Source organism: Scomber scombrus, chromosome 12 (genome assembly GCF_963691925.1).
Source record: "Scomber scombrus chromosome 12, fScoSco1.1, whole genome shotgun sequence".
In the NCBI taxonomy this organism is placed as follows: Eukaryota; Metazoa; Chordata; class Actinopteri; order Scombriformes; family Scombridae; genus Scomber; species Scomber scombrus.
Genome location: NC_084981.1, coordinates 21,522,235 through 21,545,633, shown reverse-complemented (window position 1 = coordinate 21,545,633; position 23,399 = coordinate 21,522,235). Strand labels below are relative to the sequence as shown.

Genomic DNA, 23,399 nt, shown 5'->3' with positions numbered 1-23,399 from the left:
TTTCTAAAAGATTTAAATGAAAAACAAGTTTGAGTAAAGTAAAACTACTTCTCAATATTACAGTCAATTATAGAATAACTTTCTATTGTTTGTTTAAAGTGCCTAATTAAAGAGCAACAGGAAGACGACCCCGTAGCTCCTTTGGGAGGGCTTGAAATGCCAAAACAGAAAGTATATAAAATTGACAGGTTCTCTCAATCAATTTTACTGAATCCTCCTAACAATCAAATCGATCCTCCTTCTCTCATTCCTCTTGAATCAATAGAGACACACGTCAATGTGTTACTGAGCAACTGAGACATCCCTGTGGTCCTAATGTGGTTTTCAATTTTAAACCAAGGTTATACTCATACTGCAACCTTGGTCCAAGCCGGAATTGGTTTTATTTAAGGGTTTGGTGAACACATACTGATTAGGGGACAGAAACTTGCTGTGCTGCACGTTCAGTAATGTCAATACAGGTTATTTTGCCTTACAGCTGGTGGAAAAATTAAGCTCTGCGTGGTTATTTTCTTCTGTATGTGGCTTCACTGTTGATTTACCCCTTAGGACTGGCTAATTTTTGGATATTTCTTTTGTGGTATGAAAATTCAGTTGTAATTGGATTTGTATTGTACTGCAGCCAAGGAAAAATGGTGAATTTTATTTTTCTGGCTATTAAGGAAACTTTCAAGCTCTTGGATCAGACACCATAGCTAAATGAATGTAAAGGAAACATGTACAGTCTAGACGAGTGCTGTACTGCAGCCTGCTGAAGTTCCTGCATGTACAGAGTAGCACCCAGACATGCGTGATATGACTTGACAGGCAAAAAAACTATATCAATAATATGTTTGCTGAATTTAACATATTTTAAAAGTCAGTTCATCATATAACATATAATTTTGTCCAAAAAATAACCAGTTATGTACTATGAATTTAAATCATAAATCAAAATGCATGGTGTGTCAATCAACGTGATGTTACTGCTCAGTCTGGTTTCAATCAATATAAGAAAAAGATGAATTCCTCATTCATGATATCAAATAAAAATTACAGAAAATATGAGCGAATTTGAGCCTAGAAGACGACTGATAAAAACTTAATTCTCATAGCTGCAAGGCTTAACTGCACTCTATTAGAGCCACAGAAACCTATTCTAGTCAGGGACGGGATTTAGCTCAGCAGATCCAGTGGAGCTAGGTAGGAAAGATAAGGAACCTCACAGGATAAATAATTTATACAGCTAGAATGGGAGAACAAGAGGGAGAAACGGTAAGAGGGAGAGATGAAAGCAAAAGGCACAAAAGAGGGAAAGCACCACAGAGCAACACAAACACAAAGGGAGGGAAATACAGTAGAAATAAATAAAGAGAGAGACAGAGAGAGAGGCTGAGAGAGAGAGACAGAGAGAGAGACAGAGAGAGAGGCAGAGAGAGAGGCTGAGAGAGAGAGACAGAGAGAGAGGCAGAGAGAGAGGCTGAGAGAGAGGCTGAGACAAGGTTGAAAATAGACATATCTCCCTCCAGCAGCAGCAGCAGCAGCAAAGAGGCGCTTCCCATCTCTCTGCTAGCAGTCGCCTCCTCTTTTCTCCATCCCTCTCTTCCTCCCTACTTACAAACACATACTTCATCCATCCATCCATCCATTTATTCTCTGCAACACCCACCCACACATCCACCCATCCATCCATCCATCCATCCTTCCTTCCTTCCTTCCTTAAACATTGTTACAAATCATCTGCGCCCCCTGAGTTTGCATTCACTCATCTTGGCTTCCTTTTTCACCTCTTTTCCTCCCTCCCAGCTTCATCCTCTTGGCAGGAAATAAGAGGTCATGGGGACAGTGACTAACCTTTCATCCTGCAGTGCCATTGTTAATCTGTGTGTGAGGAGGATGTGAGTGAATAAGAGGGTGTGTGTGCATGAGATTGCTACAACCCTCTCTTTTTTAAGGATGTGATTTTTTCCCCCAGATTAATCCAGAATAACCTGAAAATTTGACCACGTAAATCATGTATGTCCATTAAAAAAATACATTTTTTGTTTGAATGTCACTTTGAACCCGATGACTTGCGTGCCAGTGATGAAACTGGTACAAGCAGTCTGATATTGCTTTGACAGCACGCCAGGGTGTATTCAACCCCTCTCACAGAAGCAGAGGACAGAGTCGCCTGAACCTTTATTTTCAATTCATTTTAGGTCATTTGCGCTTTATAAGTAAGGATCTGGTGTCCAATGACAACAAAGACAGCCAGCCTGGAGCTGAGGTCAGTGACACTGCACGCAACCCAGTCTGCCTTTCCACAAGGAACACTGAACTAAGGTCAGAGTAAGGACAGAACCAGAAACTATTCAACTATACAGAAAAATGTGCTATATTGTGTTTCGTTATTGGAATATAAAATTACCTATATTATATATATATATATATATAAATATATATATACTCAAGGGAAAAGGTTCACATTTTGTGGGATGCGCTTATTTGCTTTTTTGCTCAGAGTCAGATGAAAAGATTGCATGATTTATAGTACAGTAAATGAAGCTACAGTAAATAATGTAATTGAGCACATAAACTGGGAACAGGGAAACAGCTAGCCGGGCTATGCCTACCAGCACCTCTAAAGCTCACTAAATAACATTTTGTATCTCTTTTGTTTAATCAGTACGCAAGCTAAAGTGTAAAATCAACAAATAGCCTTTTTATAGGATGTTATGTGCTGAAGATCATTTGTTTGTACATTTTCCAAAATGACAAACTTCTCCTTTCACACACAAACAATCACAGTTCTCGTCTGTTCTCGACACAAGAAAACAGACTGCAGAGACACACAGACCACTCGCCTACACACACACAGATTAATTTTCCAGAAGAAGTCAAGTAGAAGGCCTCATTTTTTTGGTGAACTACTTCTTAACACACATACACACACACCCTGCCAAGGCCTCAGTTTATGCTTTCTGTCAGCTGTCAGCGAAAAACAGCTGTCTTTCCTGTTGCTACTCTTGAAAGGGATTTTTGTTCTCTGACAGGTGCATTCATCCAAAACCATGTTTTATTTTTGTCATTCATACGTTCGGTCATATTTATTCATGAAATGTATTTATATTTATAAACAGATGAATAGATTGCTGTAGACTGCCTCTGGTCCTAATATGCCTCACTCTGTCAACAGTGCAGTGTGTTCCTTCCACAGGGGAAGTGAAGAGAATATGATGTTTCTTTTGGTCACTTGCTGTATATTTATTGCAGACTAGACCTGTCAGTTCATCACAAAAAAAAAAACTGTTTCTTGGAGATCAGACCAGATCACTGCTGAAAATTCACAGGCTTAAAAACAGACTAAACAAAGGAGGTACTCGTGTGTGTGTGTGTGTGTGTGTGTGTGTGTGTGTGTGTGTGTGTGTGTGTGTGTGTGTGTGTGTGTGTGTGTGTGTGTGTGTGTGTGTGTGCGTGTGTGTCTGTGCTGACATCTGTATGCAGGCATACTCACTTAACACACTACTTGCATGCACAGCTCAGTGTGTGTCTGTGCATCTCACTGTGCGTGTATACAAGGCAGTCTTGGGTAAATCAGAGCCTGGGGGTGCAACAGTGCGTTCTCACTGTTCACTGTTGTGAAGACACCCCTCCCCCAACCACCAACTAAACACACACACGTGCGTGCACTCACACATACACAGAGGCGTCCCCTGCCCCCTAATGAGAGCATAATAAAAGCCACATGGCCAATGACTTTCAGCTGGCAGCCGCCACAGAGCCACAGATCCAGAGATCCAGAGATCCAGACTCTAAAGCCACTGCTGGTCGGACTGACTCGCTGACTGACTGATTATCTGACAAGCTGAAGGGTAAAGGGCAAAAGAAACCCTGAGGAATGCAGACTAATGCTTTCTGCCTGCTCTAGTCCACTTGCTCGGAGCTGCCCTTCACTCTTGTCTGCATTAGGTCAACTTCAGTATTCACTCGATATTCATTTCGTTCATGTGTGAAGCCCTTGTATAATACTGTAGATCTGGAATATTTTTAAAAAGACGGACACATTCAAACAGACATTATTTTGGGAGTTCTGTTTATGAAAGAATCTGTCTAGGCTTCACAATGACTGGACTGTGTTATTATAAGAAGCAGAAGTGGATAAAATGCCAAAAGAAAGATTTTTAAAAGAGATCTGAAGTGTGGAACAGATGGTTGTTATCACCAGTAGTTGGACAAATACTTAAAATAACCCATTAGATAGTTTTATACTGCATAAACTATAAACAAGGGGATCATGGAGATTATTTGGCTTAGTCTTAAAAAAGATGAAAGCTTGTTTTAACTGTGACTTTGGCAAAACTTTGACATATTTTCTTATCCCATGCAGTAAACCATCAACTAGTTACCCGTGCATGACACAGAAACACAGTCAACAGTGTGTGTGTACTCACAGCAGCCTCTTATTGTTCATTTATTTACCCCTTTATGCCAGTAGAGAGGCATGAAAAGAGAAAGGCGACTGTGACTATTGATAACCCAAAAATAACAACAATAGTTGTGGTGAAAGCGCGATAAAGGCAGTTGAGTGAGGATGATGATTTAGAAGCTGTTCTGTCTGTTTAAAAAGGCGCAGATATCCTTCAACAGGCTCTGCGAGCCGAGCCTGGAAATAATTCACTTTGAAGAGCTGATGATTGCGTTTGCACAGAGATGTACACAAAGGCTATGAACCTTTGTTTGGACACAATTTTCCAAACCATTCCAATGACCGTACACTGGTTTTAGCAAAGATATTGCAGTAAGAGGCAATGATTGAACTAGCTGGGCAAGCAGTTTTTCTCATTTTATATGTACAAAGCTCTTATTTCCACAACCAGTGCACTGTGATCTTAAATGATAGCCTGCATCCAGTAATCTTCTCTCTTCTGCGGCTTCATCAAGGTTACTCTGGAATATCAAGTAGCACTTTGGGCTGCATAGGTCAAACTGATCTGGGCACTCTCAATAACCTTACATACACTTAACCCTGCACTACTGTTGCTTTGAGGCCGCACAGACGTATCGAATAGCACGGCTGGGTTCAGTAGGTTAAGGCTTCGCTGCAAAATGGTTAAATTAATTTAGCACTTTAGATAATAGAAGTCTACAGATTTGCAGTAACGCATCTCTTTGGTGAACATGAGGATTTATAAAAGCACAAGTTAACTCTGGCCAAGGCGACAGTGACAATGACGCCTTGGAAGAAATGAAAAACATTCATTTTGTCCTTGAATCCAACCCATTTCTTTTAATTCTGACATCATGTCTAATTTTCAATGGAGTGGGTTTGAATGACAGTCAAATCGACAGCTCATTAAAACAAAGAATGAGAGTAGCAAGAAAAATTGTAATTTACAGCCAGAGAGTGAGAGGGAGGCATTTTAAACATCAAAGCAATGGATAATTAAAACAAGTCTATTGTTGAATCCTAATGAAGTAACACAATAAGATTTCATGTGTCCTCTTTGTGAACTGTACCCACGCTTGCTAACCATGTGATTCAAAAGGGGGGCGGTCTTGGAGAAGGTATACTTTTTTTTTTGTGTTTCCATTCTGGTTGATTTGATCCTCAGTGGGCAGGATCACTCAAACGTATAATGTTATTGTTGTATTGTGAAGTATATTGACACTTACCAGAGAGAGGGTTTCGTCCCAGAACCAACACGTTTGGTAAAGGCATCATCACCAGCTGCTGGAGATTCTCCTGTTTTACAAACAAAGAAAAAATAATGGTCAAGAAGAGTTATAAATTAGATATAAAAATGAGAACTTTGAATATTGGCTTTTTTCACTTTAAAGTATGTTTGGTCAACATTTCAATTGAAGATTCAAATATTTAAGGTATGGGTGACATTTGACTATAAAATAAGCCTCTCACATTTAACCAAGAGAGCAAAGGTTCTCATCTGAGATCACTTTCAGCATTGTAATAAGAATACAACTATAACCACAATCCTTGGGGCTTTGAGGCTTTGGGAATGGAAGGCCACGGGTATCAATACTGTAATAGAATCCCTTATCAAGGAAAGTAACTGTGAATGTCAGGCCTGAGGTGTACATTTTACCAGCGTTATAAGTTTCAAGTGTGGGCGAGGTGTAGACTTCAAAAGATTATCAAGACAGCTGAGGGACACCGAAATTAACAGCATCAATCTCCTGCAGTGGACAGGAGTGGTGGTCTAATGTGCACTAGTGAGGTCATCCAATATATATATGTGTATGTGTGTGTGTGTGTGTGTGTGTGTGTGTGTGTGTGTGTGTGTGTGTGTGTGTGTGTGTGTGTGTGTGTGTGTGTGTGTGTGTGTGTGTGTGTGTGTGTGTGTGTGTGTGTGTGTGTGTGTGTGTGTGTGTGTTATGATGTAAGTGACAGTGGTATTTATGTGGGTTAAACTGTTGTGGTGTGGTTTTTTGCCACAGGGTCCCCCCCATTCACGTGTCAATCATGACAACCAAAATGAAACCATAAACTGCAATTTGTGACTCTCATACTGAAACATGCAATGCACATTTGTACACACGCATACACACAGACCTCCAGTATGGATGACAGGACTCATATCACAATACAATAACATACCAACAACAAAATCCTTTATTTAAATTCCTTTAAATAATGATACTGCCTAATCTCTGGCCTAACTAATATGACATAAAATGTTTTCAATTAAAAAAGGTCCATGATTGTCATTGCATATTGTGATGTATTATATATCACAAATACAAACCTTTAAAGCAGTATAAACCAAATCCAAACCCACAGAGGACTTGAATAATTCATATACCTGATGGCAGAGAGCAATTTGAACTCATCTGACCCAACGGTTGGTCTATTCTGTGCAAGTTACTGCTGATGTCATCACAAAGAGGCTTATATAAGTAAAGTATAAGTCCTCCTGCAGTAACCATCTGTCTTATACATATTGCATTACTTCATGGTGGAGGTAAAAGGGGGGAAGGACATCTGACATCATTTGGTGGTTTTGATTAGGTAAAAATACACACACACATCACATCTGTTTTACCAAGAGCTGATGTATTCAAATTTGTATACCTAATATACTACACATTTCTAAATGACCTCAACTAGATGCTGGAGGGATAGTAAAAAAAAAAAGGTAAATCACTGTTATCTGCCACCGCTAATACCAAGTCAGAAGGATAACACTTTACTTACTAAGATATTCTTTACATGTAACATTTACAAATAACACTTTTAAAAATCTTTCTCACTAATCTGTAGAAAGAAGCACAGGTATTATTGTCTGAGATTTAGCACCTAACTTTCAATGACAAATAAGCTTCTGAGTAGCGTGACTGGCCCCTAACATGATTACTATGACCATATGGTCAGTATTACAATACCGGTGTATATAATTCAATGCAAACATTTGAAAATGTGTTTTAAGTTTACATCTTCAAATTAGCATTTTCTTTTTCCTAAGGTTTACTTCATGATCAGTTTCTCCTTTACCTGTGTTGTGTACAATGCACGTTGTTGAACGACATTGTTTCTTAATGTCAAGGGAAATGTATTCAGTACAGTTGCAAGCAAAACTTCAGCTATACCCTCCTTATCGGGGGCTTGCAGCAGAGGCCTGTGACACCCATTGTGGTCTAAACCTTTGTTGACTGTTTGATTTGATGCAGAGACAGAAAACGAATGGCCAACATAAGAAGATGTGGAGAATAGGGCGACAGATGCTCAGTGCAGATCACTCACATGTAGTACAATAGCCTGATAAATAAACAAACAAGGAGCTGGCTCAAAATTGTAAGTGTTTTATTATTTTGGTCAACACTGATGGTGGGTCCAGTTTTGCAGTTAGTGACCAGTGTGTTTGTAAAATATCTGTACTTCACAATTGAGCAGACTGGGATGGATCCAGATTGTCTCAATTCAGAAGGATTGACACTACTTGATATTATTAATGTTTCACATAGAAAACGATTCTCTGCAGCTTTGTAGCTGCTGACTAAATATATTCAGGAGGGGAAAGCATCAACACACAGAAGGAAGCTTCTTTGAGCTGAGGTCAAATTTTGGGTCACAGTGATGGACAGTCACAGTATTAGGTTAGCAGCATGGTTGCCATGGTTTTCTGACAGTGGTGATAAGAGCAATGACCCCAATTGCCCTGTCTGTCCATCTCTCTGTCTACACTGGTGTATGGGGCATGCAGGGAGACGGATTATATTGTGTTATGATCAAAAGAAGCTGCACATCTCCAAACCTGTCAACAGAACATTAATAACAGTTTTTTCAGCCTCTAATAACTGTTATCCGTTTTACAAGTAAAGCAACAAAATGTTTATAAATGCATTGAGAATAGCAGAAATCAACAAAATGGCAAAGTGATGGCAACAACAACACTGATAATAATGATGATATATAGAGTGACTATGATAGCGATGATGACTAATATCAGGAAGTCCCACTTAGAAACAAGCAAACAGCCATACTGTCTGATGACTGAGACAGATTGACTCAACAAGCGTCAGACAGAATCATCAGACAGCCACAGTTGGTGTCTCACACAGAGAGAGACATTTGGTTTGCCCGACAGCCAAAAAAAGCCATGTAGATATGAGGACAACAGCTTTGGGCAGAAACCAACCACCAGACTTTAAAGGGCAAAGACAACTAAATTAAAAAAACAACAAACCTTTAATCAATACGTGGGGAGAAACAATCCCATATCAATCATCCACCTTTGTTGTAATACAATACTGCAGGACCAGGACCAAGCCCAGACAAAAAGGCTGGCTTGTTACCCGTTGGTGAACAGACTAAATGTAACCAGACAGTGAGAGATATGAGGGTCATTTTTTTCATACAAAGAAGAGCAATGTTGTTACATATCTCTGCTAGCTTGTACAAACTGCTAGGTATGCTTCTTGACTTTACAGAGAATAAGTAGAAAACTCATACTAGATCTGTTGTTTGGTGACAACACACACACACACACACTTTTCTCTTCCAATGACCACCTGTCTCGCTCTGAACCACTGTTCCCCATCACCTGTCCCTTTCAACGGCAGCATGTGTTTGCTGTGCAAGCAGGATATTTCAGGCTGTCATACTTTTTCTTGCCACCCAAATATAATGATAACACTGACATTTGACTGAACAATACTGTGCCTTTTGTACTTTTGTTCCACTCCCGAATGAATCATTTCAACTGATTTCCTCTCTTTCTGCTTATAGAGTTTGCAGTGGAATTATCTGCACTGTGCAGAGTCATGAGCTTTGTGCAACACTGTGCTATTCAGACTGACTTTTCATTCCTTTTTCCTTCCCTTCTCAAGGGTCTATTGAGCTGCTCTTGTTAGTCTGTTGTTGTTGTGTTTCTCTGATCTGCCTAGGCGTTAGTTTTGAGTTTACTATAAAAAAATAAAACAAAATCCTTGGGCATCATGAGATTCTGATGCATTTTCTCATATTTTCAATCTCTATTCTGTATCTGACTTTATAACTGTTTAAAGACAATGTAGCATTACAGGACTAATGCTAACTAATTGTACACAATAGTGCACAGTACAACATCTTGGCAATACTCAAAGCAAAAACCACAAACTAAAGCATACAGGTCCAACCAGCTCCATCTATATTCATGTTAATATAAGTGGATAATTCCTGTACTTTTTAAGTATGTTGCTACTCAAATGGACTGAATTTTTGAAGGATGTAGGGGAATAACATGCTTTGAGGATTAGCAGCAGGCTAATAACAAAGCTAAACTACAGTAGACTAATATGCCTCTTGGATTAGCTAGTGCAGGCTTAGCTCTCATACATAAAACATGATGGACACTGCAGGAGAGAGACCAGCCGCCACACTGAGCACATCATGGCAATGTGCTACAAACACTGAGAGGCATGCACACACGCACACACGCACACACGCACACACACCCTGCTTTCAAATGGAAAAGCTTTCCCCGCCTCACTGTAGCTGTGAAAGCAAAAACGTCCTTGGTTCAGTCGCTATGTCATTCTCCAATATTCATTATCTAATCATGTCCATTTCACACATGGGGAATGGGCAATGGGCAGTGATTTAAAATTTCAAAGGAGGCCAGACTCAGACAGAGAGGGAGTGAGTGAGTGGATGGAGAAAAAAAGAGACAAATAGAGGGGGAAGGGGAAGATTGACAGAAAGAGAGTGATGCAGCTTTGATTCTATCACTTCTCAGTCAAGGCACGCAGGGGTGAGCCTCCTCCTCCTCCTCCTCTTCCTCCACTCCTTCTACCCTCAACATCTTTCCTTCCCCCACCCCCCACCCCCTCTTTCCTCTATATTGCTGTATTATTGATTCCAGTAGGTTTCACAGCTCATCTTCCATCCCACAGAGATATTTAGACAGATTGATAGAATGGGGTGTTGGTTAAAGGGGAGCTTGTCAAACATAACATAATATACTCACTCAATAGATTGTCTTCATGAACACAGTGTGCAAAGACATTGACAAGTTTAACATGTGTAATTATGTATATGTGAGCAGAACAGTATCTTATAGTTACCTAAGTCAAATATAAACTGTACCAGTCAAAAGTATGTGCACACTTTCATCTTCATTTGAATGATGAAGTGTGTTGAAATGTCTGACTGATAATTTAATGAATAGCATATTTTAAGAGAAAATTAGACCAATATCACACTGAAAGGAGTCTGCTCTATTGTCTTAAATCAAATGTGGGCTGAATAGATGTCTGCTGACATTGGAGATAATATTCTGCTGACTGAGACAGCAGCCGAGTACGTGCTAACACACATTCATCCAGACAGTAAAGGTCGGAAGATCAGTAAGTATTGTGTGTGTGTGTGTGTGTGTGTGTGTGTGTGTGTGTGTGTGTGTGTGTGTGTGTGTGTGTGTGTGTGTGTGTGTGTGTGTGTGTGTGTGTGTGTGTGTGCACGTACAGCAGGTAAGACTGCATGTGTGGAAGTCTGTTTTAAATTGGTGTCAGTGATAAGGGTTATAACGCTGCTGCTGTGTTTCTATCTCAAAGGGGCTCCGTGTGTTAAATCCGCCCTCCCCATCACACACACACACACACTTCCCTGCAACTCCTTCCCACCTATCCAACCAAGCGCAAGTTCCGCTACCAGCACAGCTTTAACAGGGGACTAATTGTACTGCTACTGAGTGTGTGTGTGTGTGTGTGTGTGTGTGTGTGTGTGTGTGTGTGTGTGTGTGTGTGTGTGTGTGTGTGTGTGTGTGTGTGTGTGTGTCTGCATCAGTGCATGTGCGTACAAATCCTGCCTGAACTCTGAAATCCTGAATCACACCCATTCTGCAGACATAGAGCGTTACCATAGAAACGAGGAGATGGGTTTATTCTCCCCATGCTAGTGAGTCTGACACACATAGTACAGCACATGTACACACACACACACACACACAAGCCCTCTTATGGGTATGGCATTGCGGACTTCTCTCCTGCTGAAAAAACGGCAGAGATTATGAACTTGAAAAGGTTATTACCACCAACAAAGGGAAGGAGAACGCTTCCTCCTTTTGTCACTTCTAACACACACACACACACACACACACACACACACACACACACACACACACACACACACACACACACACACACACACACACACACACACACACACACACACACACACACACACACACACACACACACACACACACACACACACACACACACACACACACACACACACACACACACACACACACACACACACACACACACACACACACACACACACACACACACACACACACACACACACACACACACACACACACACACACAGACAGAAACCACTTAACACCAGACCTCACTGCATCCTCATTAACTGAATCAATGCAAACACAGTTCTCCTGCTGTTCAAAACTGTCATACATCCATTTGAACACAAAAGAGGTTTGTGCAATGCTGTTCAACGAGCAAAGCAACACCCCTATAGTAATGTTCCTAGATGGATAACTAAAAGCTTTCATCTGTCTGCCTGATGCTCTTTATTCCTTTTTATTCAAGCTCAAGGACTGGCATGTTAACAGGCCAACATCACTGATCTAAAGAGTGATTGTCTGTGGATGCAAGGAGCCCACCTGCAGCTGAATTAGGCCTTTAATCAACAAGTATCATCTCCAAATGTTTTTTTAATCTATAGTCTCTTATTATTGGCGTGAACAACATTAAAAAAGATCAATAATGATAACATGAAAGCAAACTGACAAAGAAAATCAACATGGTTTTATTACCTGGTGGAATACTCAGTGGATTAAACCAATTTGGGTATTCATCTATTTATTCAGACAATTTTTTAAAATTACTGTTCAAATTATTGCAAAATGACAAGAGCGTCACACAAGCACACATGAAGTGAATTATGGAGCAATTAAGCATTAACCTGTGGACATTGCACTTCATGCAATTCCTGGTTATATTACAATTTTAAATAAAAGAAAAAAAGATAAGGTGGTAGAGGGACTACTAAATAATTAGATTTCACCTAACAAGCTGAAGAAACTCCAACAGTTGCTCTCGGCTCAACAGTAAAACTCAGCTGAGAAGACGAGCAGCCAGGGTCTACTGTCAGCCAGATGGACAGACCATCTCTTGTGTGAGGAGGAGGAGAAAACGAGCCATTAGTGCCCATGTCTCTTTTGTTCTCTGCTGTTATCTATCAGCTAGAGTGCTTTTTACAACAGAGCCCGAGGCATGACGGGTTCATCCTGCTGCTCGTCTCAAAGGTGGAGGCAGGTGAGCCAGGGAACCCCTACACCCACCACCCCTTCCATCACCATCACCCCGGGGCTGTGCTTCACACTAACTGGAGAAGTTCACACAATCACACACACGTCATTCTTTACAATTGAAGTCATTGTAATTATTGCTCTTTTTAAAGGGCATGATTTAAATGAAGCTTGATTGTTCTCTTGAACTCTAATCTACTGTTTTCAATTTGCAAATTGAATTAGCTAATTTGTAGCATTAAAAACATGAAGTGCTCTTCAGAATAAATACATTTTAAATATACGATAGGTCATGTGGTTCGGTGCTATAACTTGTCCAAACTTTGTATAATAAAGGATGTGTCTTCTGAATGAATACATGATAAAAAAAATTTAATTTTGGCAGATTTTTTTTGGGGCTAGATTTTCTTTATTTTATTACAGAGCTGTGAATACTATTGACACAACTCAGATGTTTTTCTGTAGATCAGTGATGGAAAAGAAGAACCTGGCTTTGAGCTTCCTCTTCATAAAGCTGCTCTGCTAGCAGTGCCTAAACTACCACCCATTTTTAACATATGGGAACCTACTCTACATCAGAGCCGCCACTAATTCCTCTTCATGTACTTTCTCTCTTGCTACAGACATGCACAAACACAAAGTAAGTCCTTACAGAAATCTATGCACACATACGGGCATGCTGTGTTATTTTGGTGAGCCGATGGTAATTTCCCAGTCAAGGCTGTGATTATATGATGTGACTGGTGGACACCGCTCAACATGAAGGCCTTGAAAGCTCAAAAACAGTGAGAAAGTTATAAAAGGAACTGGTATAAGACTGAACCGCTTACTATACATAGACTATAGAGGTTTATATTGTGGAAAAAAGTGTGTGGGAAAATGTTTTTGTTAATAAATGGCAGGTTTATGACACAGTTGAAATCACTTGTGACTAACTATAGATACTGGATTTATATACACCCTTCGTTTATAATGGACATTTTTAACCATGGCTGCTTTGTTTTTGTTCCATGTTAACTTAGTTTGCTTTTGTTTTCTTTTTCTAACTTTATGATCGTAAAAAAGTCAACTTTACATACACAATACGTTTGGTTATATGCACAAACAAAAACTCAAATACTAAAGTTACAGTGGGGATGACTGTACAAATACGTCTGAGATTAAGTGAGCGTTTGTTTTACAGTAAGAGGATGATTAGAAAGCGGGTGGCTATAAATGACACTTGGATGACATGTACTAGAACACTTCCCTTGTTTATGAACTAGGTATATAATATATGATGTACTCTGAATGACTGATGTCAATAAAAGACTGAAATAGAAAAAAATGAATTTAACAATAAACCAAGTAACATATAAATGACAGCAACATAAACACTCCTGTATTAATAATCATTTTAAACATTCATCATAATTTCTTGTGGTAGTCATTTTTATAATCATTTTTTTGCATTTTTTATTTTGCTGTAAAGAAAAGTACTCAAAGCTACTCAGAACCAAGCCCTGATATGGTATCATCATTTTAATACCTGAAATGTCAAATGTATGGATCGATTCACCTCTGAACTGAATTATATTCCCTTATTCAACTCAAATAAAAGTTGTGCAAGTGCCTTTGTGATAAATAACACATAAAGACCATGCTATTGTAAATAGCTAGCTGCGTCATCAACAGGACATTCAGACTAGCTAGCATGTGAGTCTGCATGACAACACACATTTGGCCTGAAGCTATGAGCACATGCCCTAATAAACTGATTTGCTCATGGCTGATGCTGAAAGAAGCAGCAAGACAAGGAGTCAATGGGGAATTCCAGACTTATAAAAACAGATATATAGAAAATAAATATGTGTGTACTTTGACAGAGCTCCAGTTGAAGGCAATAAAAAATAACTTCTGGCTTCAAGCAAAAGCTGTAATAAGAAGGCTGGAAAATTCTTTTTTCACTGTTTTTGATGGTGTCCATGTCAAAAACAAAAACAAGCATTAATAGCTACAGTATGTCTGCGGATTGTGTGTGCATGTATGCATGTGAGTGTGTGTGTGTGTGTGTGTGTGTGTCACTCTGGCCCAGTAACAGAGCATCTTTGTGAGGCTTTATGTCAACAAGCCAATAAGCCAGACTCCCTTATCCCCCACAGGAGGTACAAGTTAGGTAGCTGGATTCCTGAATTCTTCTTCACTATAACAAATTCTTTCTTGGGAAGAACATTTGTAGAAAAATATAATACACAGCGGCCATTTCATTAGGAATGTGCAATCTAATGCAATCCAACACAACAACAAACAGTTTTGCAAGTTTTACATTTATGAAACTTGTACAGCTGCAGTTTTTGTTGACATTTTCAGACAGGCGATAATTCTTCTTTATGTTTATAATTGAGGTCATAGTGGGTGTGTTTAAGTTAATATTGAAGTGTTCCAAATATTTTGCCCCCCTCATGTATGTTATTGGGGTGGACAAAACTTCAATTCATTCAATTCGATTCATCAATTTGGCATGACTTATTTTCATACTAGGTGGTAGAACCAGTCCTCACTATGCTGGCTGAAAACATAAACAACCGCTTGCTCCACCAGCACCAGTGCCCTGCAACACTTTGGTGATTTCACGCCGAGTAAACATCTGGAAAACTCTGCTCCAAACTTTGGTGTGAGGAGATGCAAACTGGTCAAGCAGATCCCCAGACTGGAGGAGTCTGTCCTACTCCAACAGGGCAACATATTCATAGGGAAGGTCAAGAGCCAAGACAAAAGGGTCATTGGAAATAAGACTTCACACTAAATGACATTACTCCATTGTTTTTATTTGCTTGGAGTCTAAATCACTGAAAGAGTTTCTCCTCTGGCTGTTATCTCCCAAGGCCTCAGTCATTTATCCCTCCTTCAGCTTGGCACCCATTGTTGCCCTCACTGCCCCTGTCCAGACCAAACACATTGAGCGTTTCTTCTCTGCCCTCAAGCTGGTTAATAAAGACAACATGTTGTGTAATCTATCATATACCGTGTATGCCCCACTCCAAAATGTTAAATGATTGTCAATATGATTTGTTGATAGCACAATAATTGCATTCTCCATTTAGTTTTCAACAGGTGAAAACACCATGGAGGAAGCAGCTCAAGGATGACCACCTTAACGTGTGCTGCAGGGCAGTCACTGGCGGACCAAAAGCTGATGACACCGACTACCGTTGCCTTATGAGATCCTTTCATCCAGTCAATAAAAATATGAGTTTGAGATGTTTTGAAGCAATATGTGACCACTGCAATTAACTGCCTCTCCCCTTTCATCCCATGTTGTAATAAAATTATATTTTTTAACCACTTGTATTTATTGGGATTTCACTTACTCAAGCATAATACATAGTTGTTTATCAAATGGTCAGACATAGAAGGAAAATGCATAGATTTCTGTCTAATAAGGTAACACAGACTCATTGGCTGTGTCCCTATTTACTATATAGTGCACTACATTTACACTCTGCAATTTTATTTGATTGTCCGAATGCTGAGTGTGTGAATAAATCCACTATATAGAGCCCTCAAATATTCCACAATGGAACAAAAAAAGCAGTGTCTGTGGCATGTACATTACTTTCTGCTAACAATCTCACAATGTAATGCTCCACATATTAAAGATGTGAAAACTACCATACCGCTATTATTTAGCGAATAAGGGAGTGATTTCGGACGCAGCTGTTGCCTTTACTGTACATGGACAGATCACGCTTAATGTGCGTACCATGCGTCACCACCCCCCAAAGGCCCAATCTGAGCCAGGAAAAACCCTGGAAAGGTCTGTGAAACTTCCTGACATGGTTTCTGAAACTGGACTTGAATGTGCCCAGGGCCATCAAAGTATTCTCAGGCTTGTCTCTGATTAACGTAGCCTACAGAAGATAACAAATAACACCTAAGAAAGTCTTGATTACTTATCCTACACAACCTTCTCTCATTGCTTTGCCAAAGAGTCTTGCAAAAGTTTTGGGCCAGACACCCTCAGTATGAATGGTGGCCTCTGTTAGCCTTTGAACAGTCAAAACAGAGCTACCAGCCTTTACGCCACACCCCAAACCAAAGCAGTGGCACAGAGAGGACAGAGCAGCTCTTATTTCCAAAACTAATGTTGAATGCTTCTTTTTTTTTTTTAAAGGATGGGAGCATAGAGAATGTTACTTTTAACTGTGTAGCGCTGCAAAAAAACACATCAACACTGACTGACATCGAATGAAGCTTACATACCTTTGTAAAACGTATAAAGTAGCCATGTTATTTATTGAGGAAAAGGCATCAAGTTTTTTTGACACTGAATGGCAACAGATGCTCTCGAAACCTGATTTTCATAAACCAGGACAAAAGGAATCACTTAGCGAGCTTTGAGAAAATCCACTAAAAGCACAAAGAATTTAGTTCAGCTGGCTGAGGCTCCATATTACACCCCCCTTAAGAATGCCAAACCAAGGCCACTGAATTAAAAAGAGGCCCAGAGTATATTTGGACTGACCAGTAGAGAAATGAAACCTTCAGTGGACTTGACTCTACACAACAGAAATGAGCAAGTAACCGTAAAAGTTGATATCCCAACTCAGGAAGCAGAAATGAGACAATTACTAACGTGCAGATTTAGCGTCACTTGCTGTTAAAAAATAATGACATTGCAATCATTATTTGTGCCGTAACGTTAAAATACAGCGTACTTTCATATGGACAAGCACGCACAGGTTTACAGTTGTTTAACCTTGATCGCTTCACCATATTCTGAAATCAAAGTCTAGACATTGAACTCCTCCAACACTCTACTTAACCAGAGCAGTAACTGAGACTTTGAACAGACACACAGACACACACACACTCACTCACTCACTCACTCCTTACATGCAAGCTCAGCCCAAGAGAGCTGACACCATAAAATGAAAACTATTATTATTGAATTTCTTGCCTTGCACCAATTCCTTTTTCACAACTATCCAAAGTCGATCTCCTTGAGTTTCCCATGTGGAAAATGACACACAGACACACACTCATGCATACACATGCTGCTAGGATTACATTTTGTACTTGAGTGAAGGGGCAGAAATGAGTAGTGGAAAAGTAGGAGCTGAGTAGAGCAGTGGTGGGAAGGCATTGGGGGAGGAGAGGGACAAAGAAAGTCAGAGGAAAGGTCCACAACTGTGTGCCTCTAATGGTTCAAAAAGGTTAATGAATTAGTTTTCTCTTGACAGCCGAAGATCCTTTGATGAGTCAGCAAAAGCTTAAATTCAATTTATAGTCCTCACCTCCTGCACTCTGAATTAAATCTAAAGCTTTTGTAGACGAGACAACACATCTGTGGGCACCAGTGGTCACACATCACTGCATTACCTTGATTTTCACATACATAAATCCAGCTCATGTTGCTGCATTCCTTTTAGGCCTTTTCAATAGCGCTTCAATGAAGAAAAAACACTAGCCAACTGCTTTAATGAGAGTGCTTTCTAAATTATTCTGATCTACGATTACAGAGAACATTTAATTAAAAAGAGTCTTATGTGAGATCAATTTATTGAATCACAGAAAGCAACCAACCATAGAAAGCCTCCACTAGCCCCATGCTCTCTTCCAAATTGTTGAGTGGTAGAGTAAATTGAAAACCTGATAAGTCCATTAGCCCCAGACCTGGACGGTTCTGTCTCCATCCACATGGCTCTGGAAATCTGAAACCGATAAGCTACAAAACAAGCACAGGAAAAGGAGAGCCACCACAGAAGCACGTATCAAAGCCAATTGTCATACTCATTTCCCCAATAAGAACCAGTTCTTATTGACTTTAGAGCAGAAACTGTGTGGTTAAGTACAGGCTGATCCATATGACAATGACACATTTAATGTTGTTCTTTGCTCTACACTCAATTTGTATTGAATTGAATGAATTAATGAAATTACATAGGCTGAAAACTCCTTAACCTAAGTGGTGTTAAGACACATTTTGGCTGAACAGTGTAGGAAATGTAGCTCCTTTTTAGACAATGGCACTCCAGTTTTTGAACAGCACAGCAGAAAACACCATCAGATTAAAGCTGACAGTCAGTGCTTAAATCTCAAAGTCATTGTTGCTGTTTTACTCCAACGTGCTGGAGTACAGAGCCAAAAAAACAAACAATATGTTATTGTCCCAGTATTTTCTGAGTACACTGTACATGTGTAGGTGTGACACTTGACGCATACATGACAGAGCAAGACGAGGGCTTCCCCTGAAACTTAAGATGGATACAATCATCAGAGGAGAAGCCCCTGAATCGAATTTCATTTTCAAAGTCAAATCACTGCACTTATTTTGTTTTTAGCTGTACCATTATACACAGAGCAACATAGGATAATGACATGTCATTTTTTTACAAACCGAGTCGTCTCAAAAGTAACTATCTATAAAACTGACAGAGACAGAGAAACGCAGAAGGTACAACCTCTTCTACTGCTGTCAAACATGATGGACTTTTCAGCTGACAGCAGCCAGGCAGACCACATTATGACCAGGACTCTCACTTTATTTATTTGACTGGACAGGTCTGCTTCATACCACCTCTGTGTTTGACTGTCTAGTTGTTTCTGGTTTACTGAGCAAAGGATGACAATCTCTCTCTTAGTCAAACATGCTTATCTCACAGTTGGTCTCTTCCTTCGTAGTGTTTTATCTCACCAGACATCTTCTGACTTTTAATAACCTGTGTCAGTGTCTTCACTCTGCTTAAAATCTTTGGTATAAAGAACTGACCGTAAAACCACACTATGACACAGCTTGGTTTTTGTCTTAAGTATGCACTGAAATGTCCACTTTAAACAGGCAGGTCCATCTCATTACCAGCTCACCGATTGACGTTCAGTGGCTGGTTAGTCCCCAAAAGGCCGTCAAGGGGGGCAGACTGATACACAGCGAGGACTACGGGGAATAAAAGGGGGTTTTAACCTGTAGGTGGTCTCTGTGAGGCCGTTTGTAAACACAAGTGGCTGAACAATAGTGTGACCAGGGGGTCAACAGAGCGAGGCATGGGACGAACAGAGAAGATTATTGAGACACCGTGGACTAACACGTTTCATTGTCAGCTTACATTGTCCTCCGAAAGCTGAAACAACTTAATTAGATTACCTCTTTTTATGTGTTAAATAAACACCGCAATTCTTGTCCTTCATTTAGGTCTTGAAAACAACACCTGTTTAGTCACACTGTACCAATGTCTTTCGTAGAGTTTGTCATCACTGCTGTAATAAAGACTTAAAAAGCCACAAAATATAGTAATAAAAGCAGTCAGGATCCATCAAGGAATTATTATCCCTAAATAACTACATTTTCAAATAGGTTTAACTTGCTTTGGTCATCTTTGTGTTAAATCAGAAACGTTTAACTCAGTGAACCCAAAGTACAAACCTTAATTTGAAACAATGATTCAATCCAGTTTAAGTACAGTTTCATGAAATCTGCTGAACAGATGTGCAAACATGACTAAAAATGCAACTGTGAGAAAACAGGAAATAACGCACAAGGACAAGGTTAAGTTTACACTTCCTTTGTATATGTACACATGCTTTCAATGGCAAATACATAATTTCATATTTTCTACATGTTTTCTTTTCAGCAAGTATTACATAGTTTAGTGTTACATAAACGTGGTGAATCCAGGTAAGTAAAGATGCAGGCTATGTCCTGTCACTAACGAAGTCACTGAGACGCCCTGGGTAATGTCCTTAACGTTACCCGTCATCTCATCATCCACAGACTCTTCTGGTCACTACTTAATCCACCAGCAGCCACTGACAGATAGCTAATTCTGGCAGCTATTTGAGCAGCCTAGGGCAGCTTTAGTGGACTTATAACATCTACACAATAGGCTGATTGTTTAAATAAGATGACCTGGGAGTGATTAACAGGATGTTAACAAAGCAGATCTAACAAAGCAATTAACAAATCAGTGACACTCCTTGCTTCACTTCTGGGCAAAACTGTGAAAAAATACAGAACTTGCACCATAAAAAACAGTGGATTTATACTAAATTAATTAAATTAAAACAAAAACCTTAACATCTGTTTGGTTATATTCCAGCACTATCAAGTTTCAGAGATAATGTAATCCAACTAAAAGCTATAGTAGGCCTTAAAATGTATTGTCTTTCCATTCACAGTGCCTTTATGCAGCTACAAAAGGATACATGTCAAAGTCCAAAGTCTGAAGTGTGGGAAAGCTGTGTCTCTGTCAGTGCGACTGCTTGGCCGTGATAACATTCCTAAACTCACTGTACTGTCGCAACAGCATGCTGGGTCACGCTCAACTCCTGGTTATCACAAACACAGTTGAGACACTGCTGCAGAAAAAATAGTGAATCATATTCTCTCTTGAATTGTTTCATTTTGTTAAGCTCACAGATTTCACAAAAATTGCACAGTATAGGAAGTGACACTGTGCATTTAAGAAATACTGTATAACAGCAGAGTGAAAAAGTAACACTAAACGTCTCAAGTAAAGCCACAGAACAGATCAACTGTGACAGAAATCATATTGTTGAGCTGTGCAAGACACCAGCAGAAACTACCACGTTGTTATTCTTAGCTGACATTTCAAAATGACCTGACAGTGAGGATGAGTGACATAATATGACATGATAATGTCACGGTTATGTACGGTCTCAGAGATGAATTTGCCCAACGAAGAGAAAACTAGTACCATGCTGTTATAAAGTTTGGTCAGGCCAGATTGAGACATTTTTCCATGATTCACTGGGTGTGTTACCATGATATCAGCTCATGCTCAGCCTCTGTATACTGTATAGATATAAAGATAGTGTCCAAATGTGCAGCAGACAGCAGGTATTGCTCGCCCCTCTCACATCTGATCCCTCTCTTGAGAGAACTTGTGAGCGCTGCTGAAAAAAAGACGAAAACTCTTATTTGCACTCAGTTGTACAGACAGAGAAAGATAACAGACAAGGATTACATAGACTATCTGGCACCATGCTTCAATATGGGCTGCAAACCCTCATCCAAGTTGTGTGACCGGGACAATCAACAGTAGCGTTCTATATGCATGTACTGCAAAGGGACATATGTCTGCTCCTCTGAATGTGGCTTAGCTGATTGTATATCTATGCATCACTACCACCAAATGATATTCTGATAAGTTGCTATCAAGGAGCACCTACTTCTCACCCACTTTCTCTACAGCACATTAGGTCATTAGGAAGCTTGTGTAATGATTAAAAGTGGTGAGAATGCAAATTGACATGCGTCAGGCCTGATTATCTGTTAGCTAAGCAATAAACAACACTGCTTAACATGAGATAAGACTTCACTATATCTGACTCTGCAAGCTCCTATCGCCCTCATATCTCTCTGACTTAAAGCTTCCAAGTCTGTCTTAGAGGCACGAATTTGACGCTGTGTGAGCTGCATTTTGTGGTCTGGGTTGCTTCCAGGGACACTGGAGACAAACTGAATCCAAAATAAGGCTGATATGTCGGGGCTTATGATCATAATCTGGAGAGGAAAAATGCTGCACAGGCTAAATTTTGAGGAAAAAAAAAAGAGAAAAGTAAATGAAGCAAAAAATAAATACCAAAAACTGATCAGAGTATGCGGGAGAAGCAGAGAGCCAAATCAGTGTCTGTGCATCTGCATGTATTTCACATTTTTGGTGTATAAACGTATATATCTCTGTTTATAGTGACAAGTCTGTACGTGGTATGTGTTTGTGTGGAGTCAGTTCTGTGTGTATGCAAGGGAAAACTTTGCTGTCTGATTATATTTTTCCACTTTAACTTAACCTAAACCCACCACTTGAATGAAGTCCACCGCAACGCAGACACAGGAGAACAAGTAAATGCCTTCATTTGTGGCTTAACTTCCACCCAAGCTACAAATGAACTTGTTATTCACATTGGTAGATCTACTTTGTCTTTCACAAGATAACTGCAAAAGATATTGACCTCAACATGGACACTGTTGCATAATCTTAACTTCTGAAGCAAGGAAAGGAACAAGATACCCGACTGTGCATCTTGTGAAGCATTAAGACGTCTTACCTGGTAGTAGGCTTTAATCTGCCTGATGAGAATTGAAAGGTTCTGTATGCGCAGTGTGGGGTCATTGTTCACTTTCTTATTCGTCCTCTGCACCGTGGCCTTGGGATTTCTGTAGAAAAATAAGCATAATATTTAAACTACAGCACAAAAAGTCAAAACCATATCATGAAAAGACAAGGACCAAAAATGTATGTGTGTGTTTTAGTTTGACACCATGTTGCTTTGTTCGCAGCGTAGTGACAAAGGACCCTTGTTTGAGTAGGGTCAGTGCCATAAACATGTTAAAGAAGCCACAGTCACATTAAAAAGGCTGCCTCCATAAATCTGATGGCACCAGTGTTTCCTGCCACCTCCAAATCAGATTATTTGGCGAGTTAAATCCTATCTGTGAGGCCTTTAAATCCTTAAATCCACACTCTAGATAGACACAGACATATAATTATACAAGAGACCTGCTGTATAGGTAAAAAAGGATTCACTTAAACTGAGCAGGATTCACATTGCATATGAGCTGATTTCATGAGTAAATTCAGAGGAATTATCATTTATCAGAACTCCAACACACAATGACGTATTTCAGTAATTCTCTGACCTTTAACCATGTTCCCTATTTCCTCC

At 39.8% G+C, this 23,399-nt stretch overlaps 1 protein-coding gene across 1 annotated transcript in view; it reads right to left on the bottom strand.

Annotated features, from left to right (window-relative positions):
• LOC133991641 (girdin-like) overlaps positions 1-23,399 on the bottom strand; it is a 66,038-nt gene that overhangs the window by 32,629 nt on the left and 10,010 nt on the right. Inside the window, 2 exon segments of the mRNA XM_062430128.1 lie at positions 5,635-5,704; positions 22,782-22,890. Coding sequence (XP_062286112.1) covers positions 5,635-5,704; positions 22,782-22,890 — 179 coding nt within the window.